At 32.0% G+C, this 20,923-nt stretch overlaps 1 protein-coding gene across 1 annotated transcript in view; it reads right to left on the bottom strand.

The window, feature by feature from the left end:
• Positions 1–20,923, bottom strand: part of LOC143041909 (uncharacterized) — a 114,154-nt gene that overhangs the window by 8,145 nt on the left and 85,086 nt on the right. The window contains exons 14-19 of the mRNA XM_076214046.1: positions 12,128–12,338; positions 10,075–10,206; positions 9,101–9,247; positions 4,978–5,218; positions 2,306–2,438; positions 1,515–1,753 (exon numbers count right to left, since the gene is read on the bottom strand). Of these exons, the coding sequence (XP_076070161.1) occupies positions 1,515–1,753; positions 2,306–2,438; positions 4,978–5,218; positions 9,101–9,247; positions 10,075–10,206; positions 12,128–12,338 (1,103 nt within the window). The remainder of the gene's footprint in view (positions 1–1,514; positions 1,754–2,305; positions 2,439–4,977; positions 5,219–9,100; positions 9,248–10,074; positions 10,207–12,127; positions 12,339–20,923) is intronic.

The raw sequence follows: 20,923 nt of genomic DNA, 5'->3' as shown, positions 1-20,923 counted from the left end.
ATTATAAGTCAAAGTTATGGCTAGCTATCACCCTACAAATTGTATGTTAAAGTTATGGCTAGCCATCACCCTACAAATTATAAGTCAAAGTTGTGGCTAGCCATCACCCTACAAATTGTATGTTAAAGTTATGGCTAGCCATCACCCTACAAATTATAAGTCAAAGTTATTGCTAGCCATCACACTACAAATAGAATGTAAAAGTTATGGCTAGCCATCACCCTACAAATTATATGTTAAAGTTATGGCTAGCCATCACCCTACAAATTATAAGTCAAAGTTATGGCTAGCCATCACCCTACAAATTGTATGTTAAAGTTATGGCTAGCCATCACCCTACAAATTATAAGTCAAAGTTATTGCTAGCCATCACACTACAAATAGAATGTAAAAGTTATGGCTAGCCATCACCCTACAAATTGTATGTTAAAGTTATGGCTAGCCATCACCCTACAAATTATAAGTCAAAGTTATGGCTAGCTATCACCCTACAAATTGTATGTTAAAGTTATGGCTAGCCATCACCCTACAAATTATAAGTCAAAGTTGTGGCTAGCCATCACCCTACAAATTGTATGTTAAAGTTATGGCTAGCCATCACCCTACAAATTATAAGTCAAAGTTATTGCTAGCCATCACACTACAAATAGAATGTAAAAGTTATGGCTAGCCATCACCCTACAAATTGTATGTTAAAGTTATGGCTAGCCATCACCCTACAAATTATAAGTCAAAGTTATGGCTAGCCATCACCCTACAAATTGTATGTTAAAGTTATGGCTAGCCATCACCCTACAAATTATAAGTCAAAGTTATGGCTAGCTATCACCCTACAAATTGTATGTTAAAGTTATGGCTAGCCATCACCCTACAAATTATAAGTCAAAGTTATGGCTAGCCATCACCCTACAAATTGTATGTTAAAGTTATGGCTAGCCATCACCCTACAAATTATAAGTCAAAGTTATTGCTAGCCATCACACTACAAATAGAATGTAAAAGTTATGGCTAGCCATCACACTAAAAATTTTTTGTAAAAGTTATGTCTGTAAACATCCCCCTTTTAAATGTATGTGAAAGTTATGGCTGGCCATCACCCTACAAATGTATGTAAAAGACATGGCTAGCCATCACACTTCAAATGTATGTAAAAGTAATGTCTAGCCCTCACCCTACAAATTGTATGTCAAAGTTATGGCTAGCCATCACCCTACAAACTGTCGTAGAAAATAACATTGCTAACAATCAACCATTCTGAATTTGTCCTTAATTCTATGGTCATGTCATTCCTTTACAAATTTACAAGCAATATACCACTATAGTCTTATGTATTCCCATATATCATTATCAAAACTTTACAATTTAAAATATGCACATTGACTCTTTCATAAAAATCTTACAACAAAAGTTGACTTCCAAGTAATTTTGTGAAAAGATGCTGGGGCTTTCCTTTTGATATATTTACAAAATCAGTTATAAAGTACCCCAAATGTTCATCCCTTAATGTCACTTACCTATAAATATTATTGTGGAATTTATTATAACTGGCGAGTGTAGTGAGTCCTCCCATACAAGCTGATAATGAGAAGAACACCTGTACTGCTGCGTCTGCCCATACTTTAGGTTCTTTTAACTTCTCCCACTTAGGTGTGACGTAAAACTTTATTCCTTTGATGTTTCCTTCCATCATTAAAGCTCGTACCAACAGGACCATCATAATTACCATCGGAAATGTTACCACAAAATATGCAATCTACAAAAAATTAGCAATTTCTGAAGTATAATGCATCTTAGTCTTATTTTACTTTAATTACAGTACTAATTTTTTGTGTGGGAACCAATTTCGATTGATTGAAGAAAAATTGTGTTTTCATGAATAGTTGATTTCATGGATTTGCCAGAGTCTGCATTCAAGCCTATGGAAAAATGTGTACTTTGTTGAACATTTAAATTTGTGACTCACTGAATAATAATGATTCCACAGTAGCTCAATTAATCAATTTTTTAAATTTTTTTTTTTTAAAGAAGTGATAGTTATTAGTTTTTATAAATTTGTGAGATTTTTTTTTTGGTAAGGATCCATTTCCATTTAATGTTAAAAAATCAAAAAGCAATAAGATGAGTTAAAAGTTAAACAGATATATTGAAAAAATATCAAAACTCCTGACTCTTTGCTCATTAAAAAGATTTATAATATATTTTGAACATGTTTCTATAATGAGCGGAGATTTAGTCTCCGAAGATATATTAAGAAATATTAATAACTAATGTTCTAACTCCCTCAGATTTGATAAGATATACTTACTTTCCCCGAGGTTCTGATTCCTCTAACCAGACATACAAAGACAACAACCCAACATAGTAACAGACATAATGCAAGCTCCCACTGGATACCTCCAACATTACCAAGACTTCCAGATACATTCAAAACTCTGTTACTGAAAATACAATCAGTTAATAAAGAATTGTGATTTAACATAAAAAAAACTTGACTCAAGGAATGAGCTTTTTCTCCATGTAGAAAATGAAAATAACTCTTCATAAATTTTATGTGTATCAAGCCCTTTCTGGTTTTAACTTCATGATAAAAGCCTCACTTTGTAATCAAACTGAAGAACAGCAAAACAGTGCTGTTCCTTTGCTATGGATTTTGTCTATTGTGTGAAGTTATTTCGTGTCATGAATTGATACACAATATCCATCTTTTCCATTGATTCATTTTTTTTTTCAAAACTTTGTCAATAGCTATTTGAACAGTGTTTAAAAATTGGTTTAAATAAATCTTATTTTTTGTCAAACAAGTGAAACTGCGAGCTACTGCTCACTTATGATACCCCCACCACAAGAGGATAATATTTATAGTGTAAAAATATGCAAGTGTTCGATAAACAGGAAGTTGTTGAGTAATGACTCTAAAAATGCATGACACTGTATAGCTGGCTTATATAAACCCTTAAACCAAATTTCAGAAATCCTTGTATCGTAGTTCCTGAAAAAAATGTGCCAAAAATTTTCAACTTGGCTATCGTGTGTAAAATTATACAACTGTTTGATAAACAGGAAGTTGTTGAGTGATGAATCTAAAAACGCATTACACAGTATAGCTGACTAAATAAAACTTGTAACCAAATTTTAGAAATCCTTGTTTTGTAGTTTCTGAGAAAAATGTGACGAAAATTTTTTACTTGGCTAATATGTGTAAAATCATACAAGTGTCGGTTAACAGGAAGGTCGCGAGTGATGAAACTGAAAAGGCATCACACAGTAAAGCTGACTTATATAAACCCTGAAACTAAATTTTAGAAATCCCTGTATTGTAGTTCCTGAGAAAATGGGACGAAAAATATTCATGGGACGGACGTACAGAGTGACAGAAGGGTGGACAGACAGAGGTAAAACAGTATATTCCCCTTTTTTTAAAGCGGGGGTATCATTACATTCTTATAGAAACTATCTTTAAATATATGTCTTCTATGCAAATCAAAAGTAACAGAGAAAGAAGAATGTTTGTACCTATTTTTTTTATATCTGTAAAAGCAGAACAGGGGTTGAAGTCATAAAACTTTGCTCAGTGCTTGGAGCACAAAAATCATGCTCGAAACACCAAATCCTATATTTTGATTGGCTGATTATCGAGTCTGAGTACAAAAATCTTGCTCGAAAGTTTTATGACCGTAAGGCCAGGGGACCATCCAATATTTGATATTTCTTCCTACTTGTCAGATAAAACAGATGATTTTTCATTTTCCAATCGTTAATTATCCCTTTTTAGATGGTGACGTTCCCTTGTCACCATCTTACGGTGTTTATATATCTTAACTTGTACGATTCGCTCGTGTATGTAACAATGTTTTAATTGTAACGAGAGAAATTTATATATTACTGAAAAATTATCACACCAGGGTTTTCGATATCACAAACTAGTCAAAACATTTACTAAATTTTATCATCGGTATAAGGACATCATTCGTAAATATAGCTCAACATGCAGACTTCTAATACGTTCAGGTATTTCACATCCAATTTTTTATGGAAATATTCTTTATAAAGCACAAAAATGTCAGTTTTCACCTCAGAAGCTAACAAAACCTTCAAATAGACTTATTAAGAAGGGATATAGTTACGATACTGTTGTTGGGTCATTAAAAATTGCATACTTTGGCGTTAATATTGATTCATTTATAGGGTCTTTGTATCAGAACTAAACACATTTATTTAAAAACCAGTTGTTGTCAGCACACGGGTTATGTTCTTCTCATATATGTTATGATGGTATGATACTAAACCCTTAACAGGAAGGATTGTGCCTGATATTCATATGATGAAGACATAATCTTCCTATCAGTTTAATTGAAGTCTGGAGCTGACATGTCAGTTAACTGCTAGTAGTCTGTTGTTATTTATGTATTATTGTCATTTTCTTTATTTTCTTTGGTTACATCTTCTGACATCAGACTTGGACTTCTCTTGAACTGAATTAACTGAATTTTAATGTGGTTATTGTTATGCGTTTACTTTTCTACATTGGCTAGAGGTAATAGAAATGGGGAATGTTTCAAAGAGACAAAAACTCGACCATAGAGCCACATTTTTTTGCCTGTCCCAAGTCAGGAGCCTCTGGCCTTTGTTAGTCTTGAACTATTTTTAATTTTAGTTTCTTGTGTACAATTTGGAGTTTAGTATGGCGTTCATTATCACTGAATTAGTATATATATTTGTTTAGGGGCCAGTTGAAGGACGCCTCTGGGTGTGGTAGTTTCTCGATGCATTGAAGACCTGTTGGTAACCTTCTGCTGTTTTTCTGTTCCATGCATGGTCAGGTTGTTGTCTCTTTGACACATTCCCCATTTCAATTCTCAATTTTATTGTTACTCTTTAAGTATCTTAATTACTTTTACAAATGACTCAAGTAAGCTTAATTCACATTAATATACGCAATTGTCTTATGCATAGGAACATGCTGAATCAGCTACTTACTAAAAATATTCCTCACTTGGAGTTGTCATTTTTGTATGACGATCTGTTGTTAGGACAACAGCACCAAACTCTCTTCTTAATTCTGTTATGCAATCTGTTACCAATTTGGTCTCATTTTGGCTGTACAGGGAACAGTTTGCCAGGACAGGGAAACAGGAATGATTTTGAAACTGGTTCTGGTATACATATGAACTGTTGAAATGTGAACAATTACTGACTTCAAATATGTTCTTACTACACTCTGTAAAAGATAAATTAAAAAGATTAAATTGGTGCATTTCAACATTTTATATGGATCAATCCAAAGGAATAACTTTAAGAAAATACATCAAATTCGTGTATTTTGTGTACTAATTTTTTTATTACAATATGACAAAATTAAATAGATCCTACCTTCATGCTTTGCCTCTGAAAGAGCTGCAATGATTTTCAGATTTTATAGTAATTATCTTAAGGAATGAATTTATTGCCTCCAACTTTTTTTAATGTGTTTATATTCTTACTGCAACACTTTAGGATCATAGAAACTCTTCACATCAGGAAGTAAAACAGTGTTGTCAGATCCTTATCAGTGAGGCGAAGAAATACTGACTATGTGTCTGAAAATGACACTTTTTATGCACCATTTATGGCCATTATATTTTCTGGTCTGTGTGTCCATCTGTCCGTCTGTCCCGCTTCAGGTTTAAGTTTTTGGTCAAGGTAGTTTTTAATGAAGTTGAAATCCAATCAACTTGAAACTTAGTACACATGTTCCCTATGATATGATCTGTCTAATTTTAATGCCAAATTAGAGTTTTTCCCCCATTTTCAGAGTTCATTGAACATAAAAAATGATAGTGCGAATTGGGCATCCGTGTACTAGGGACACATTCTTGTTTGTCATATACTTTTCAATGGAGCAAGATCTATTTTGTTCTATGGTACCTCAAATATGATCAATTGTCATTTGTCATACAATAACATTGCTGGGATATATGTAGACAGCCTTAGTGTGCTGATGTGGCTACAACAATCACAAGTCAATCAGTCATTTAACAGTATTAAAAGGCACTAAGGTGGTACCCAACACTTTCACTAAAATTAATTTGGCTCGTTTAATTTTCATAAAATTTTGACACAGTATTTGCTTTGCCCCTTTAACAAAAATATAAAAAATTCAAAAAATTTGAACCAACTGTTTAATCAGAAAATTTACACTGGTTATATAGCAGTTCAACAAACACTTATTTTGATCATTGAGATGCTTAATATTCCCTTAACAATACAACGTCATTAAAATGTTCTGCTGATTTTACAGAGTTATCTCCCTGTAGTGTTAGGTACCACCTCCAAACCTTATAATGTATAAAACCTTGGTTTAAAAAGACACAGTAAACAGTTGCTGTTTGGTTCTAAGATGATTAAATGATCAGCAATTGTAAAACAATAACAAAGGTGGCTTCTCCATGTCTTATACCTCCATAGCTTTGAAAAGTCACAGTTTATTGTTGTATTTTTCTATGAAGCTTAAAGTTGTCAACAATTCTCGAACAATTAAAAGCTTTTTAGAAACCATTTGGTTTAAATAGACAAATTAAATCTTAATTTGTAAAACCACATGGCAACACATTTGAATTGAAAACATTTTGAAAACTGAACAATTAAGACATCTATTTATTATTAATGAGAGATAATTAAACCACTTTCTGCTTGGAAAACCTTGTTCTGTAGGGATCAATACATATTAGATAACTGAAACTATTTGTCTCATAATCTCTATTTTAAATCAGTTAATTTCACAGCAGACTGTTATATTACTAATTGGACCTAAATTGGTTCCATTTAAAGAAACGAAAAATTAAAGATTCATATAACACTATATCAATTTATCATAACTCTCAAAATTCATTAGAATTATGTTATGTCTAGTGTAAAATTTTAGAAAAATAATGAATTCTGTTATAAAATTGTATAATATCTATATGATACAGATAAAATTTAAACGCATTCTTTAATTACTATGTTTATAGCATTCTTCATACTTTGAGAAGTTGTTGACAATTATAGATTTTACTCATTTCAAACATACTTCAATTAAAAAAAGAATTCTTTGAAAGTTTCAAATACCAATTATAAATAATTATTGAGAAATAAAGCTCAAGCAGAAGAAGATAGATTTATTGTTTATCTAATTGGCCTAGTAAATTCACCGAAAATTAAAGAAGACCATGTTATCCCTCTATTCCTTATTTTTAACTTCTTAATCAAACAACATAGCTGTATTGATGACACAATCTGACTGTGATGGCATATGCAAGATTTGTCAGATTTTTTGCCACAGATAAACTATTTTAGAACATTTTTCGTTAATTAACATACAGCACTAGCTTTTCCTTAAAACATTTTTTTGGGGGGATAGGAGGGTCCTGATCCCGAAATCCCGGGCTTAAGAACATGAAATTCTGAGGTCGTGAAATTCAAATAAATTTAATCCCAACATCCAGACATTCGAAAAAAGAACTCCAGGAACACGAAAGGGTCAATCTCACAATTCTGAGTTAAAAAACACCTGATCCCAGAGTCTCAATAAAGGTCCTATCACCCTCATTTTTGCTGGCGAATATATACCACTGGGTCAATGCCACTGCTGGTAGAGATTTATTTCCCCGAGGGTATCACAAGCCCAGTAGTCAGCACTGTTTGTGCTGACATGAATTATCATTGATATCGTTATATTTATAAATTAACTGTTTACAAAATTTTGAATTTTTTGAAATACTAAGGCTTTTCTACCTCAGGCATAGATTACCTTAGCTGTATTTGGCAAAACTTTTAGGAATTTTGGTCCTCAATGCTCTTCAACTTCGTACTTTGTTTGGCCTTTTTAACTTTTTTATGTATAAAATTTAGTCCTGGTATCTATGATGAGTTTATTTAATACACTGTAAAGAGATATTTATGGGCAACAGTTGTGCTGTTTATTTTTTTCTAAGCTTTACTGTCATGTCATGGCTGTGTTAACTCTTGAAAAGGTTATAAAGTGATTGGGAACCAAAACTGCATTGTTTTATTAAAGAACATAGATTCAACATTTGATACTGATAATCAGATAGTTTGAATAGTTTCAAGTTAAATAGTACACTTTGATGCTAAAACTTTAGAATGAATATATGTTTTATCATATCAAATAACCTGAGATACAATAACAAACAAACCTTCAAATAAACCAAACACTCACGATTACTCTCATAAATGTTTCAACACTTGAAATTTAAGTTTGTAAATACCCTTAGCATACTATTGATTCAGGGAAAAAAATGTTCATTGTAAGAAGGCATAATCCATTAAGGTTTTGAAGTACAAAATGTTACACAATATTTACCTGTCCATTTTTCCATATTTTGACCTATATTTTAATTCTACTCCAATCTTAATTTGACAAGCACCATATTCTGCTGACAATCAATAGCTCAAGTTTTTGGTTTGTTAAAAAGATTTATAGTATCAAGTTCAACAAAATATTAGTAATGCTACTTTTTGTCGCAGCTTTTTGCCTAGTTATTAGGCTACCATACTTGTCTATAAGCATGATTTATATTAGTCCAAATAAAATTAGTTGTCATGTTTAGAGATTATGTGTCACTGTGTCACATGTGTTTTCCTGCAATATTCTATTCAAATCAAATAAAGAAAATGAAGAATGTGTTCATGAAAAACAGCTGATTCCCCCGATTGCATTTAACTAAATAGAGGGACATAACTAGAGATCTGTAAAAGTGTCACCACTCAAGTTTGAACTTGGTCTGTGTTTTATGGTAATAAGTATAAGTTTCATAACATTTGGTTGATGTTAACTAAAAATGGTTGATCTAAACTGAAAAAAAGAGAAATAGAAACAAATTTTGTGAGGTACCTATCTATGGCCAAGTGTAACACTTAATGCCCCCTACGCCTATCTATATATAGTGGAGGGGCATAACAAAAAAATGAAATATAAAAACTTAAGAAACTGTTAAAAAAGCATACTGTTAAAAAATCTGGACTGTGAGAAGCAAAGCATCAAAATTTGTTAAGTACTTGTCGGGGTCAAAAGTAGCCCAAATACTCTAAACTGATCCCATTATCTAAGGATTTTACTTACTGTCTGGGTTATTCCATTTATTTCCACAATTAAACCAAGGAAGTGTAGCTGTCATGGAGGAAAACAGATAATGAACTGCCCAAGCATTCACCATGTTGTAATAGATAGAAACAACAAAGCTTGAGAGAACCATTGCCATACCAATACCTGAAAAACATAGGATTTTTTATTTACTTTTATTATTTTCATTATAAAGACATGTAAAAAGTACTTGAAGATTTGAACAGAGTTTGTATCTATCTGTATAATTTTGTATGGCGCTTACAGGTGATCTGATGAGTGCTTGGCCCTTAACAGTTTGCTCATGTTGTGCTACTACACCAAAATTCCAGATTAGGAGGAGATTTGAGCCCTTATAAAGATGTTAAATCCAGCCATATTCTTTGATTACTTGTCCTAAGTCAGGAGCCTGTAGTTTAGAGGTTGCAAATGGTTGCTGTCCATCATATTTGCCTTTTGTTCATTGTTTTTAGCATATTTCAGGGTTGTTTTTTTTTTTGTCTTTTAAATTGTTTTTCATTTTGTCATTCTATGCCTTTTTATAGCTTACTTTACAGTATGCGTTTTGCTCTTTGTTGTAGGTCATATGGTGAAGATATGTACATCTATTTCCTTACTCTATGTCTCATTGGCAATCTTACCACATCTCCTTATATTTACATAGTATGTATGGTCTGTAAAAGTTTTCACCAATCTCAGTTCATGGTCAAAATACTTAATTTGATTTTCATTGTTTTAGCTATAAAATGAATATTTCATACTTTTTTAGTAGCAAGACCTGCATTTTAATTAAATTTAGTTTTTAGTATTTTATTTTTAAAAATATTGTTCCATAAACACCTTCCTAGTCTCTCTTTTGATACTTTTTTTTATGTGCATAAAAGTCTTGCAAAATAAATTGATTGAATACAACTTTTCTAGAAAAATTTGTCCTCTGTTGACTTCCACTAAAATGTCTAGCTAATATATTTTACCTTTAAATAGTGGAACAGATCTCCATACTGTTACTGGACCTAAACTGGCATATTGTCCAAATGCTAACTCCATGAACACTAAAGGTATTCCACATGTCACTAACATTATTATATAGGGGATAAAAAAGGCACCTAAAATAGAAAAGAAGGATATGGTGTACTAGTTCATGACATAAAATACATACAGATACTTAAAATATAAGCAACTGAACATAATGCTTTTGATAATGAGATCATACAAACATGTTTAATTTTGTGTTTTCTTGTTTGAATATTTATCACTATCATTCTGGGGCCTTCTATAGCCTGCTGTTCAGTGTGAGCAAAGGCTCTGTGTTGAAGACTTTTCCTTGGCCTATAATGGTTTACTTTTATAAATTGTGACTTGGATGGAGAGTTGTCTCATATGACATTCATACAACATCTTCTTATTTATATCAACCCAAACAAATTCTTTATGTGCTAGTCCCATCAATCAAGAGCCTGAATATGGTGGTTGTGGTTGGTGGCAGTCTGTCATATTTGTATTTCATTTATTGCTTTATTTTAAATCTGGCCCACAGTTTGCTTTTGTAATGTCAGGGTCTCTCAAAGCAAACTAAACTGTTTGGATTTTCTTTATAGTTGAAGGAAATATAGTGACACATTGTTGCTAAAATCCAAGTAATTTGGTTTCTGGGAGATAGGTGTCTCATTGCTACTCATACTAAAATTCCTTTTTATTTTTTAACTTTATAAATTACTATCGCCCACATAAAATGTATTAAATTAATTGCAGTATTTAACACTGGTATCCTTAAAACAAGCATGTATAAAAGTTTGAAACCACATTTTACCCATAAAAAGACAAGTTTTCTGTTTTCTTACTAAACAAGTTTGTAATGTTTTGTTTATGGGATTGTATCTTTTTATGGATGTTTTGATTGGTCAAGACATCAATTATGAGCTTCTCACAGTGAAACAAGGAAGTTGTATTTCTGAATTGTCCAATTAAATACATAACAGGTATTTCCATTCAAAGTGTTTGTATAATTCTTTGATTTTCACCAGAGTAAAAATTTTTTGTCTTGTTGTGTTTTCAGGAGAGTTATGCATTTAATTCATCGATTTTCCTTGCTATATGCAACATATTTATCATTTGCTGACAGGCATTGTGTCTTTTTACAGTATGATCAAAGCCATGCAATACTTCCAGCTCAATACCTTAAAAGGATTGTCTGTAAAACCATCAATTTCCAAAGGCATGTCATATAACAATTTATATTGTTTGGAAACATAAAAAAAGTTGCAAGAGACAATGAACAAAAAAAATCAGATCTGATAGCGATTAATATATAATAAGACTTGGAGCTGCTAAGTGATGTACATGTAACTTAATTAAATCCATGTACCGGTACACCTGATACATTTAAAAATTGTTTTGACAGTTCATTTGTACTCTGATCATGTTTGACTAGCTAATTGCAATTATCTTTTTTATAACCATAGACCTAAAATTTGAAGTTTAAGCTTTTGTAAGCCAACGATATTAAGCCCTTTTTATCTATTTTGTAGGGTTTAATTTTCTGGTTTAATTGTGGTCCTCCATCTCCATGTATAAATTTACCATTAGTTATGCCAGAAATAAAAGATCTGCTTCAAAAAGAGATTCTAAAACTCTTCCTGTAAAGAAACCAATCATTTGATACCGGGATCGTGAATATTTAGTGATCATATATTTCTGAAACTAACCCAATTAAGAAGTGCATGGCTCAGGAGTTTATTGAGTTACCATTTTATTTAATTTTCCATGTTAATCTTCTAAAAGCCTAAGCCATGCATCAACAGATTAAAAGTTATTTAAGTAAATGATTGTTATAAGAGGGGGTAGGAGGGGTCCTGATCCTGAAATCCCTAGGTCCCAAATTTAAATAAATTTAAATCCCGACATCCCGAAATTAAAAAAAATAATTCACAGATCCCGAAAGGGTCAATCCCGAAATCCCGAGCTTAAAAAAACACCCGATCCCGGAGTCCTGATAAAGGTACAATCCCCCCGCTTATAACAACTTACCTCCGCCATTTCTGTAAACTAGGTATGGAAATCTCCAAACATTGCCTAAACCAACAACATATCCCAGACAAGACAGGACAAAGTCAAGACGACTACTCCAGTTACCACGGTGACTGTTGCCACTGTCGTCTGTACTCTCAGTGTCGCCACTGTCCACTGTCATCATGTCGGAGAGGTAAGGTCCAGATGAATCATCACTGCCCTGGGTTTCCTGTAAATGAAGGAATCGAAACATTTTGAAATTTGTCTTCGCACTTAGCTTTAATCCTACGAAAAAACTTCCATGTAAAATTATTATCAATAATGCCTCAGAGAATGAACGAATCGCAATAAATTTTCATAAAAAACCAAATTAAAAGGTGATATTTGAAAAAACTAATTTGTTTTCATCTTGATATCATATCACGTTAAGTCCTTCTAAGACAAACTATTATGACATATTTTTTTACTTCTGGGAATATACAAATAAGATGATTGATTTGTTCAATATGTACCTGCAAATTAAGCTAGAGTCAAGATTCCCAGTGGTACTGTTTTCAAAGCATCAAGTCGTCTAATCAATTATTATAACAAATAACCATAATTATATTGAGATTAACAGGTCATGCTTTAATTAACAAGCCACAAAGTGTTATATACGTAATCATAAACTGTTACGGAGACAATTACCTGGAAACTTAATGATAACTACCTACTCAGGTGTTCTATTTAAGAGTAATGAGATTTTGATGTGGATACACCTACATGGTGTGAAGAATCAAAAAGAAAATGAAAATTTTAATAAAATTTTTAATAGTTTTTTAAATCCTTTAAAGGTTATTAAATTTTCAAATAAGGTTGAACTGAGTGGTGTTTAATGCCCAGTGGCAAATACTACAAGCTTATCAGGATCAGAACATGTTAGTGTGAAATGAATTTGAACCCGGTTTCACATGCCAGTTCACTAGTTATATTGAACATATTTAAGGCCCTTTATAGCTTGATGTTCGGTGTGAGCCAAGGTTCCATATTGAAATCTGTACTTTGATAAAATGTCATTGAAATGTTATGCTTGTTTTTACCATTTCATTAAAACTTCAAAATACTGATTGCATAAAGACAGGGGGGGGGGGGGTGAATTTGCTATATGTTTTCGTCAATCAAAAAGTTCCATACCGATTGATTTAAATAGTGTTTGCTAAATGTCCAGTTTCAAGTATAATTAAATTGTGTTTGCAATAAGATTAAACACAAATGAAAATGAAGCAAATTTCTCTAAATGAATCCAAAAGTTCTATTAAAACAGAGGAGAAATTTTGTCAAATTGCAATATTCAATCTACAAACTGTTCACAAATAATTGTTTTCACAGGCTTGCAAAATTGTTTAGAATGCAGCATTTTCCACACATGCATCAACTGTTACCAATTGCACTCAACTTAATGGAATATGATATAAAAATCCAGAGCTTCATAATATCTCAATGTGACCTCATCACCATGGGATTTTCTGCAACACAGATAACCCTTGGGATGTTCTACACCCCAGCTTTCGATAGCAACTTTTTTCACACAAGCTTACTCTTAATAATTGCTTAACTCAAGCCTACCTTTGGGGATTTTCTAAACCACAAGATTTCTCAAAGGATTTTTTATACCCAAGCATATCCTTATAAGTTAAACACCTCAACTGACCCTGTGCAGAATCTACACTCTTACGGTAGGGACTCCCTAAACCTTAACATATACCTGGGGGAGAAGCACTACATTTATTTGTTTATTACTTATAGAATTCAGAATTAAATGTACATTACAATATGTTACCTGGAAATCTACCATCATCTCTCCAACGGAAAATATGAACGTTCCTTTTCACTTAAATAAAATCCATGACAGACACAATAAGCTTACTAAATCAAGGAATTCCATGTCACAACATTAGGACCGATATACTACATTAGATGCTAAGAAAAATGTTGGGAAAAAGGTAAAAAGAGGAAAGCGATCAGCTCATTAATACAATACCAATTAAAGGTGTTGGTATTGATTCTGAAATGAACAGCAACGATATACATATTTATGACATTAAATCTAGTGGAAGGCTGATGGATGTTAAAGCCTTTTTTAATTACAAATTGGGATCAACCTTTGAGTCAAAGGCTGCAATTTTCAATGTAATAATCATTTGTAGGTTCATAAAAAAAGAAATTTTTGATCTCGAGTGTAAACAAATGTATTTGAACTTGTAGTTTTACAAGGATTTAAAACAGAGCTTTAGAAAATAATATATTTTGATTGACTACTGTAAATTCAGAAATTATTGCAATGTTTATATTATTGCGAAAAATGTGACAGGGTAATATTCACAATAATTTGCATTTCCCTTTTTTATATGAATTAAACAGGATTTTTCACGATATTGTAAACATTAGAATCACATTTTGGTCTAAAATGACAAAATCTTAATAATAAATGCACGCAATAATTTTTGAATTTACAGTATGATGGATTGGTGGTTATATTTTAAAGTCCAGTGGCAAATATTATATGCTTATCAAAATGTGGACATGTGAATCTCTTTTGTTTTTACTCCTTAAAATGCTTGATACTGTAGAAATACAAGAGAAGCTTGAATATCAAGTCATTAGTTTAAATATGTAGAGGATCATACCCAAGAACTTCCAATACTATAGGCAAGCATGCTACCATGAGACCAAATAGGTGATTGATATTTAAAACAGAGCAATAACACATAAGAAACATAAGACAACAGTTTTTAACACTTGATGCATGTGTGAAACATAAGACAACAGTTTTTAACACTTGATGCACGTGTGAAACATAAGACAACAGTTTTTAACACTTGATGCACGTGTGAAACATAAGACAACAGTTTTTAACACTTGATGCACGTGTGAAACATAAGACAACAGTTTTTAACACTTGATGCACGTGTGAAACATAAGACAACAGTTTTCATTTCCACTTCATTGCACACAATTTTAGACAAAACATTGCAGGGGAAAAAGGACAAGACAAAACAAGTCCACAGAACACTGCTAAAAATAGACAAACATCAACTCCCCCCCCCCCCCCCAAAAAAAAAAAATAACTAAAAATAACTGACCAAACTGTGGTGCTAAGGATGTGAATTACTCAGCAGTTAATTGAAATACAATAGCAGTTTATGGGTGGGAAACAAAATATCAAAAAGTTAAATAAATCTATCCTAATTTCCAGCTGTTGCATGGTAAAACAGACCCCTCAATATCATTGCTAATATGGTAGTTATAGGAATTAAATTTCTATCCCATAATAAGTTGAAAATCATCTATCGATCTTAATGACAATTAAAATTTAAAATTACATCATGCAACAATGAAATAAGATACAGTTTAGACAAAATAGATATATCCCGTGTTTTCAAACCAATATCACGTAACATGAAGAAAATCGTTTTTATAACTAATGATAACAGCCTGCAGCCAGCAATTTCAAAATCCATGTTCCAAAACTGGAAATTAATATTTGAGAATCTTCCAGGGGATATGAGGTTAACATTGCATGAAGATCATTAGTGATGAAAAAAATACAAATTTCAGGTTTGAAAATGTGAAATTGGAACTTACCAAAGAAATTAATTAAATCAGGACAACAACAAAAATCCTCATTTTATTTGTACTTTTACGATCTTTCACTATCAACAATATATAAGCCACTAAATCTTTATTGTACTTTTAAGTTAAAAAATAACTTCTTGTTACAATTTATGAATGATAAAATTTAAGTTCACAAAACTTAATTACAGCTCACTGTCACTATTAAATGCACTATTGATTTTTCCCAACGGCAAAAGTTAAGATTAGTTTTATCGAGTATTGTCAATTACGAAAGTGACATTAAAATATGTTTTCTCAACATAAAAACCACGAAATTAAATCCCCACGAACTTACTTTTGGATACAAAACCAACGAAATTTTAACCCCACGAAAATTAGTGCTTATACAGTATGTCATATATCTTTTTAAAGTTTATCAAGGCATCAATAAATTTATGGTATTTGATGACCACTTGAAAGTCTCTAAGTGAAAGTTACAACTGTAACACAGGTAAAATGTTTATACTGGACTTTAGTTTTCTCGTTTGAATTGTTTTACATTTGTCATTTTGGGCCCTTTCGTAGTTAACTACATGGTATGGAGAGTTGTATTATTGGCAAGTGGCAATTATACCACATCTTCTTATTTTCATATCTATATCCTTTTTATAGAAAAAAAAAATTATAGAACCAAACCCTACATGCACTTCTGGTTGAAACAGTTCACTATATCTTATAAAGGTATAAGCAACAATTTTAAATTAAAGAAAAAGAAAAAAATATGTTTTTCAATTAATTGATTGGTGTTTAATGCCACCTTTAATACTATTGTGCTATTTTGTGGCATTTAGCTTTTAATGGTGGAGAAAGCCAGAGTGCTTGGAGAGAACTACTGACCTTCAGTAAGAAAACTGACAATCCTCGTCAATTCAAATTGGAGTTGAGCACAGCCACCATGTGTGAGATTTGTTGTCAGAGTAACTTTTGTAATTACTATCCAAACAAATCTTGAAGAAGTCAGAAAGGGTCAGGTCAACTGAATCAGTTTGACCAATTCATTTTTATTAATTTCTATACTTGCTGTTATGAATTAAGACTCATGTAAAAGTTTACTTAACAATTACTGTATTTAGGATACATAAATAATGTATCATGGAATTGTTGTTATTAACAAGAGATACAAATTTCCATTGATTTTGTGGGTTTAGCTGACTGGAGAATTTAAATGTTCATCATACATAGTACAAATTTCCTATAAAGTTAACCCAGCAATGAAGCAATGTACTCAGCTTCAAGTAGATGTAACCAAAGCTTAAACAACTGACATCAAAAGTGATACCAAAAAATTTAACCAGATAATGTACTTAAACTTCCCACCATAACATTTCTATGTACAGTGACAAAATACAAAATATTTCAAAAGAGAAAACTAACTATGTTAAAAACAAGAAATGAAAAAAATAAATAGCAGACAGCAACAAATCACAACTACTGAATTACAGGCTTACTTAAGACAGGCACATATAGAATATGGTGGCCGGGACTCATAATTTTTTATGTTCAGTGGACTGTGAAATCAGCATAAAAATTAGAAAGATCATATCATAGGGAACATGTGTACTAAGTTTCAACGCCAACTTCATCACAAGAGTGCACACAATGAAATGTCTCGCCTTCTTTACTAATCATTGATATTATGTTGATACTCCTAAATATAAAGCTTTATTACGACTGTCACATAAACTTAACATGAACCATGAAAATGAGGTTAAGGTCAGTTGAACCATATGCCAGGCAGACATGTACAGCTAACAATGCTTCCGTACAACAAATATAGTTGACCTATTGCTTATAGTTTAAGAAAATAGACCAAAACACAAAAACTTAACACTGAGCAATGAACCGTGAAAACCAGGTCAAGGTCAAATAACGTCATGTCTGACATATACATCATAAAATATTTCCATACACCAAATATAGTTGACCTATGACATATAGTATTAGTAGTGCGGTGACAGAAGTGTAAAAAGTCGTCTAGATCGCGAGTTTAATCTCCCCAAATAACACACGGCTAAAAATGGTCTTAACTTAAAGACAAATATGTCTTCTTTAGTTTTTGCCCTGTCGTCAAAATTTCGTACGGTCACTTTTTTCTAAAAAGTCGTTTTAATGACTGGTAGTATATTGGAGAGTTTCAACCCCCCTTTTTCAAAATGAAAAAATGTGTATATAGATATAGGAAGATGTGGTGTGAGTGCCAATGAGACAACTCTCCATACAATGTTTGCTTACATTTAATTGAAATAGTTTTTCCTGAAGCTATTAATATATGTCAAAATATTCTATTCAGTATTTTATTTTCTTCTAATCTATAAAATTTGCGAAGTTTAGACTATTTAAAATTGAGGTAATTTTAATTGCAAATTCAAACTCAAACTTTAGTTTCTTCTTCATAGTAGTAATAAAAATTATCCCATAATATTTTAAGCATATAGTATTTAATAAAACTTGTCAGTGATAAAAATTTCGGAACCAAAATATGAAAAAAACCTTAAGAAATCAACGGAAAAGAATCGAGTAAATATCTTCATTTTCATCACGGAACTCAATCACTTGCCTTCCGTCACATTTTGTGTATTAGTCAATAATTTGCTCTCAAATGATATATGAAATTACTACCTTTTTCGCTATTATATACACATATTTTCAATTAAAGTGCACTGATATATGCACATACTTTGTATGTATATGTTTATATTCTATGTTTTTTCGTTATAAAACATCAAATACTTTGTCAGAAAAGTCTTATTGTAAAATCAAAATAATTGACGGATAGTTTCAGTAAATATTCCGTGATATGTCAAGTCCTTTGCAAATTGCTCCATTAAGTCCAAAGAAAAGACAAAAGTTGTTAAATTTTATGCACTGCATAATATGCCACAAAAAACCCTTGATTGAAATTTTGTGTCAATTTACTAGTTTAAGGAAGTCGATTTTTGTATCTGCATTGCATAAAAGATTGGATGATCATGAGGTGAACATCAAGATGTTTCATGCGAAAGCTGTTAATTTGAAGAACTCTGTGAAGGCAGTTTATCATCGTTCATGCTACAAAACTTACAAAGTAAACATATTTGTTCCCCCTTTTAGAACGAGGAAGCTTCTAGTCTGATATTTAATGACGACATACAATTATCTGACTGTTATCCCTCAGTTTCGGGTATTTGTATACGTTCAAGAATGCAGTCGTTCAACAAAACATTTTAGAAAGATAAAAAAATACTCAAGTTTGAATCAGATGAGCGAATTAAAAATGTTTTATGCGTGTCAGATAAAGTTAAAGTTGAAATAGTTTCCCGTCCATCTTTTAAACTTCAAGCACTCTGTCATTTTGGTTGTATTACAAATTATTTGCTAAAAACGAAAAAAAAAAATCCAAACCCGTGGAAGCAGATATCTCAGAACACGATACTGCTTTTACTAATTTTATTTTGGCTATTGACAACGATTTAATGGTCATTCCTCATGGCACCGTTACTTGATAAATATAGATCATTTCTTCCGGCTGATTCTAATTTAAAATATTCTACATGTAAAATGCAGTCTAAACTCATTAATTTCTATAGAAATTCAGTTGTCAATCAACTTCAACAAGTTCAAGGCAAATATAACATAATATTTAGTAGCAAAATAACTATTTAAGATGCCATATAAGCTTCTAGTCAATTGAAAACTGACCTCGAAATCTCAATGTCAACTGTAATAGACACAAATAACGGACAGATATTTCATTCCGCTGCAAGTTTACTTAGAAAAGACATCGAAACTCTAAAGAAGACTACCCAACTTCGGATGAATTGTCTCTTTCTTCTCAATTCAGTCAATGCCTTCGTATTTATTGCAATTCATTCTATGGTTACTCAATGAAACTGCATACAGCCAAGACTATTCTCAGGAAATGGCACCAGAGAAATTGTGGAAATGCTAAGCAATTGTTGATGCAATCGTTTTTGTTTTACTCCTTTTCATTTAGAATTTTTACAAATGTACAATGAGCTTGGTTCAAAACACCTTGTTGAAACATTGAATGCCAATGGATTTTATGCTTCTTAAAGTAAAGTGCGACGCTATCTAGTTTGTTGCCAACCATGACATTGAGCGAATTCAAGATAGTGTGTACGTCTCATATAATGTTTCCCCAGCATCTTTGCAGACAAGCATATGAATGTCAACACACCTTCCTAGCCCCCTTTTACATATCTGTTAAATCTTGAATGAATTGATAGGGATGGTTTGAAGCTGGTATTTTTTTTGGAACAAATGTCTTCGGACTTCCTACAATACCTTATCTGTACTTGTAAAGAAAAACTCAAAATAACGTGTTTGCTTTGAGCAGAACCTTTCATGTGCAGACCTGTGGCCATGAAAGAAATGTGTAGAAATATTAAAACATGTCTTGTGACGGTTGATGAAAATGAAGATGATGGAGATAGCGGTTGATTTGGTATAAAGCTTGTTGCACTGGTACACACGGTTCCAGCCCCGAGGTTAGGGGAGTGTAGGCGTGCCCTTAAAAAGTACACTATCTGTATGCGTCTGTTTCAAGTCAAGAGACGGTAACGCAGTGTTTGTCGTTTGTTTCTATATACTATATTTGTTTCTTTCTTATTTATTTTGTACATTAATCAGGCCGTTAGATTTTTTGTTTGTTTTACATTATTCATTTCGGGAATTGAAGACTATGCAGTATGAATTTTACTCATTGTTGAAGCCCGTACGGTACCTATAATTGTTTTATGTCTCATTTGGTCTCATTGGGATAGTTGTCTCATTTGCAATCATATCACATCTTTTTCTTTTTGTATATGGAATACTTTTGAAGTTTGTGGTACGTTTCAAGCGAAAAAAGGGGGGATATAGTTGCAAAACCTATAATGTAATAGATATTAACCAAAGTTAAATACACAACAAAAGATAATACTATGGTAGTAGTAATAATTGTGAGAAAAAACCAAAAGCAACGAGTAGTCTATAAAAAAACCTGAAGTATCCGCAAATTCAATTTGAGGTCATATTTGACTGTAGTGTTCTATGGCTTTGGTTTGATACCTCACCCACTATGATAGTTTAAAAAATAATTTTAAAGTATTGTCCTGCATGACACTTGATTTTTACCTGAAATTGATATTTTTCATAAGGTTAAGGTGCTCTAAACATTTT

The sequence above is a fragment of the Mytilus galloprovincialis genome, chromosome 8, assembly GCF_965363235.1.
Source record: "Mytilus galloprovincialis chromosome 8, xbMytGall1.hap1.1, whole genome shotgun sequence".
NCBI classification, from domain to species: Eukaryota; Metazoa; Mollusca; class Bivalvia; order Mytilida; family Mytilidae; genus Mytilus; species Mytilus galloprovincialis.
The sequence above is the reverse complement of the archived record's forward strand: the minus strand, read 5'-3'. Positions and strand labels throughout refer to the sequence as shown.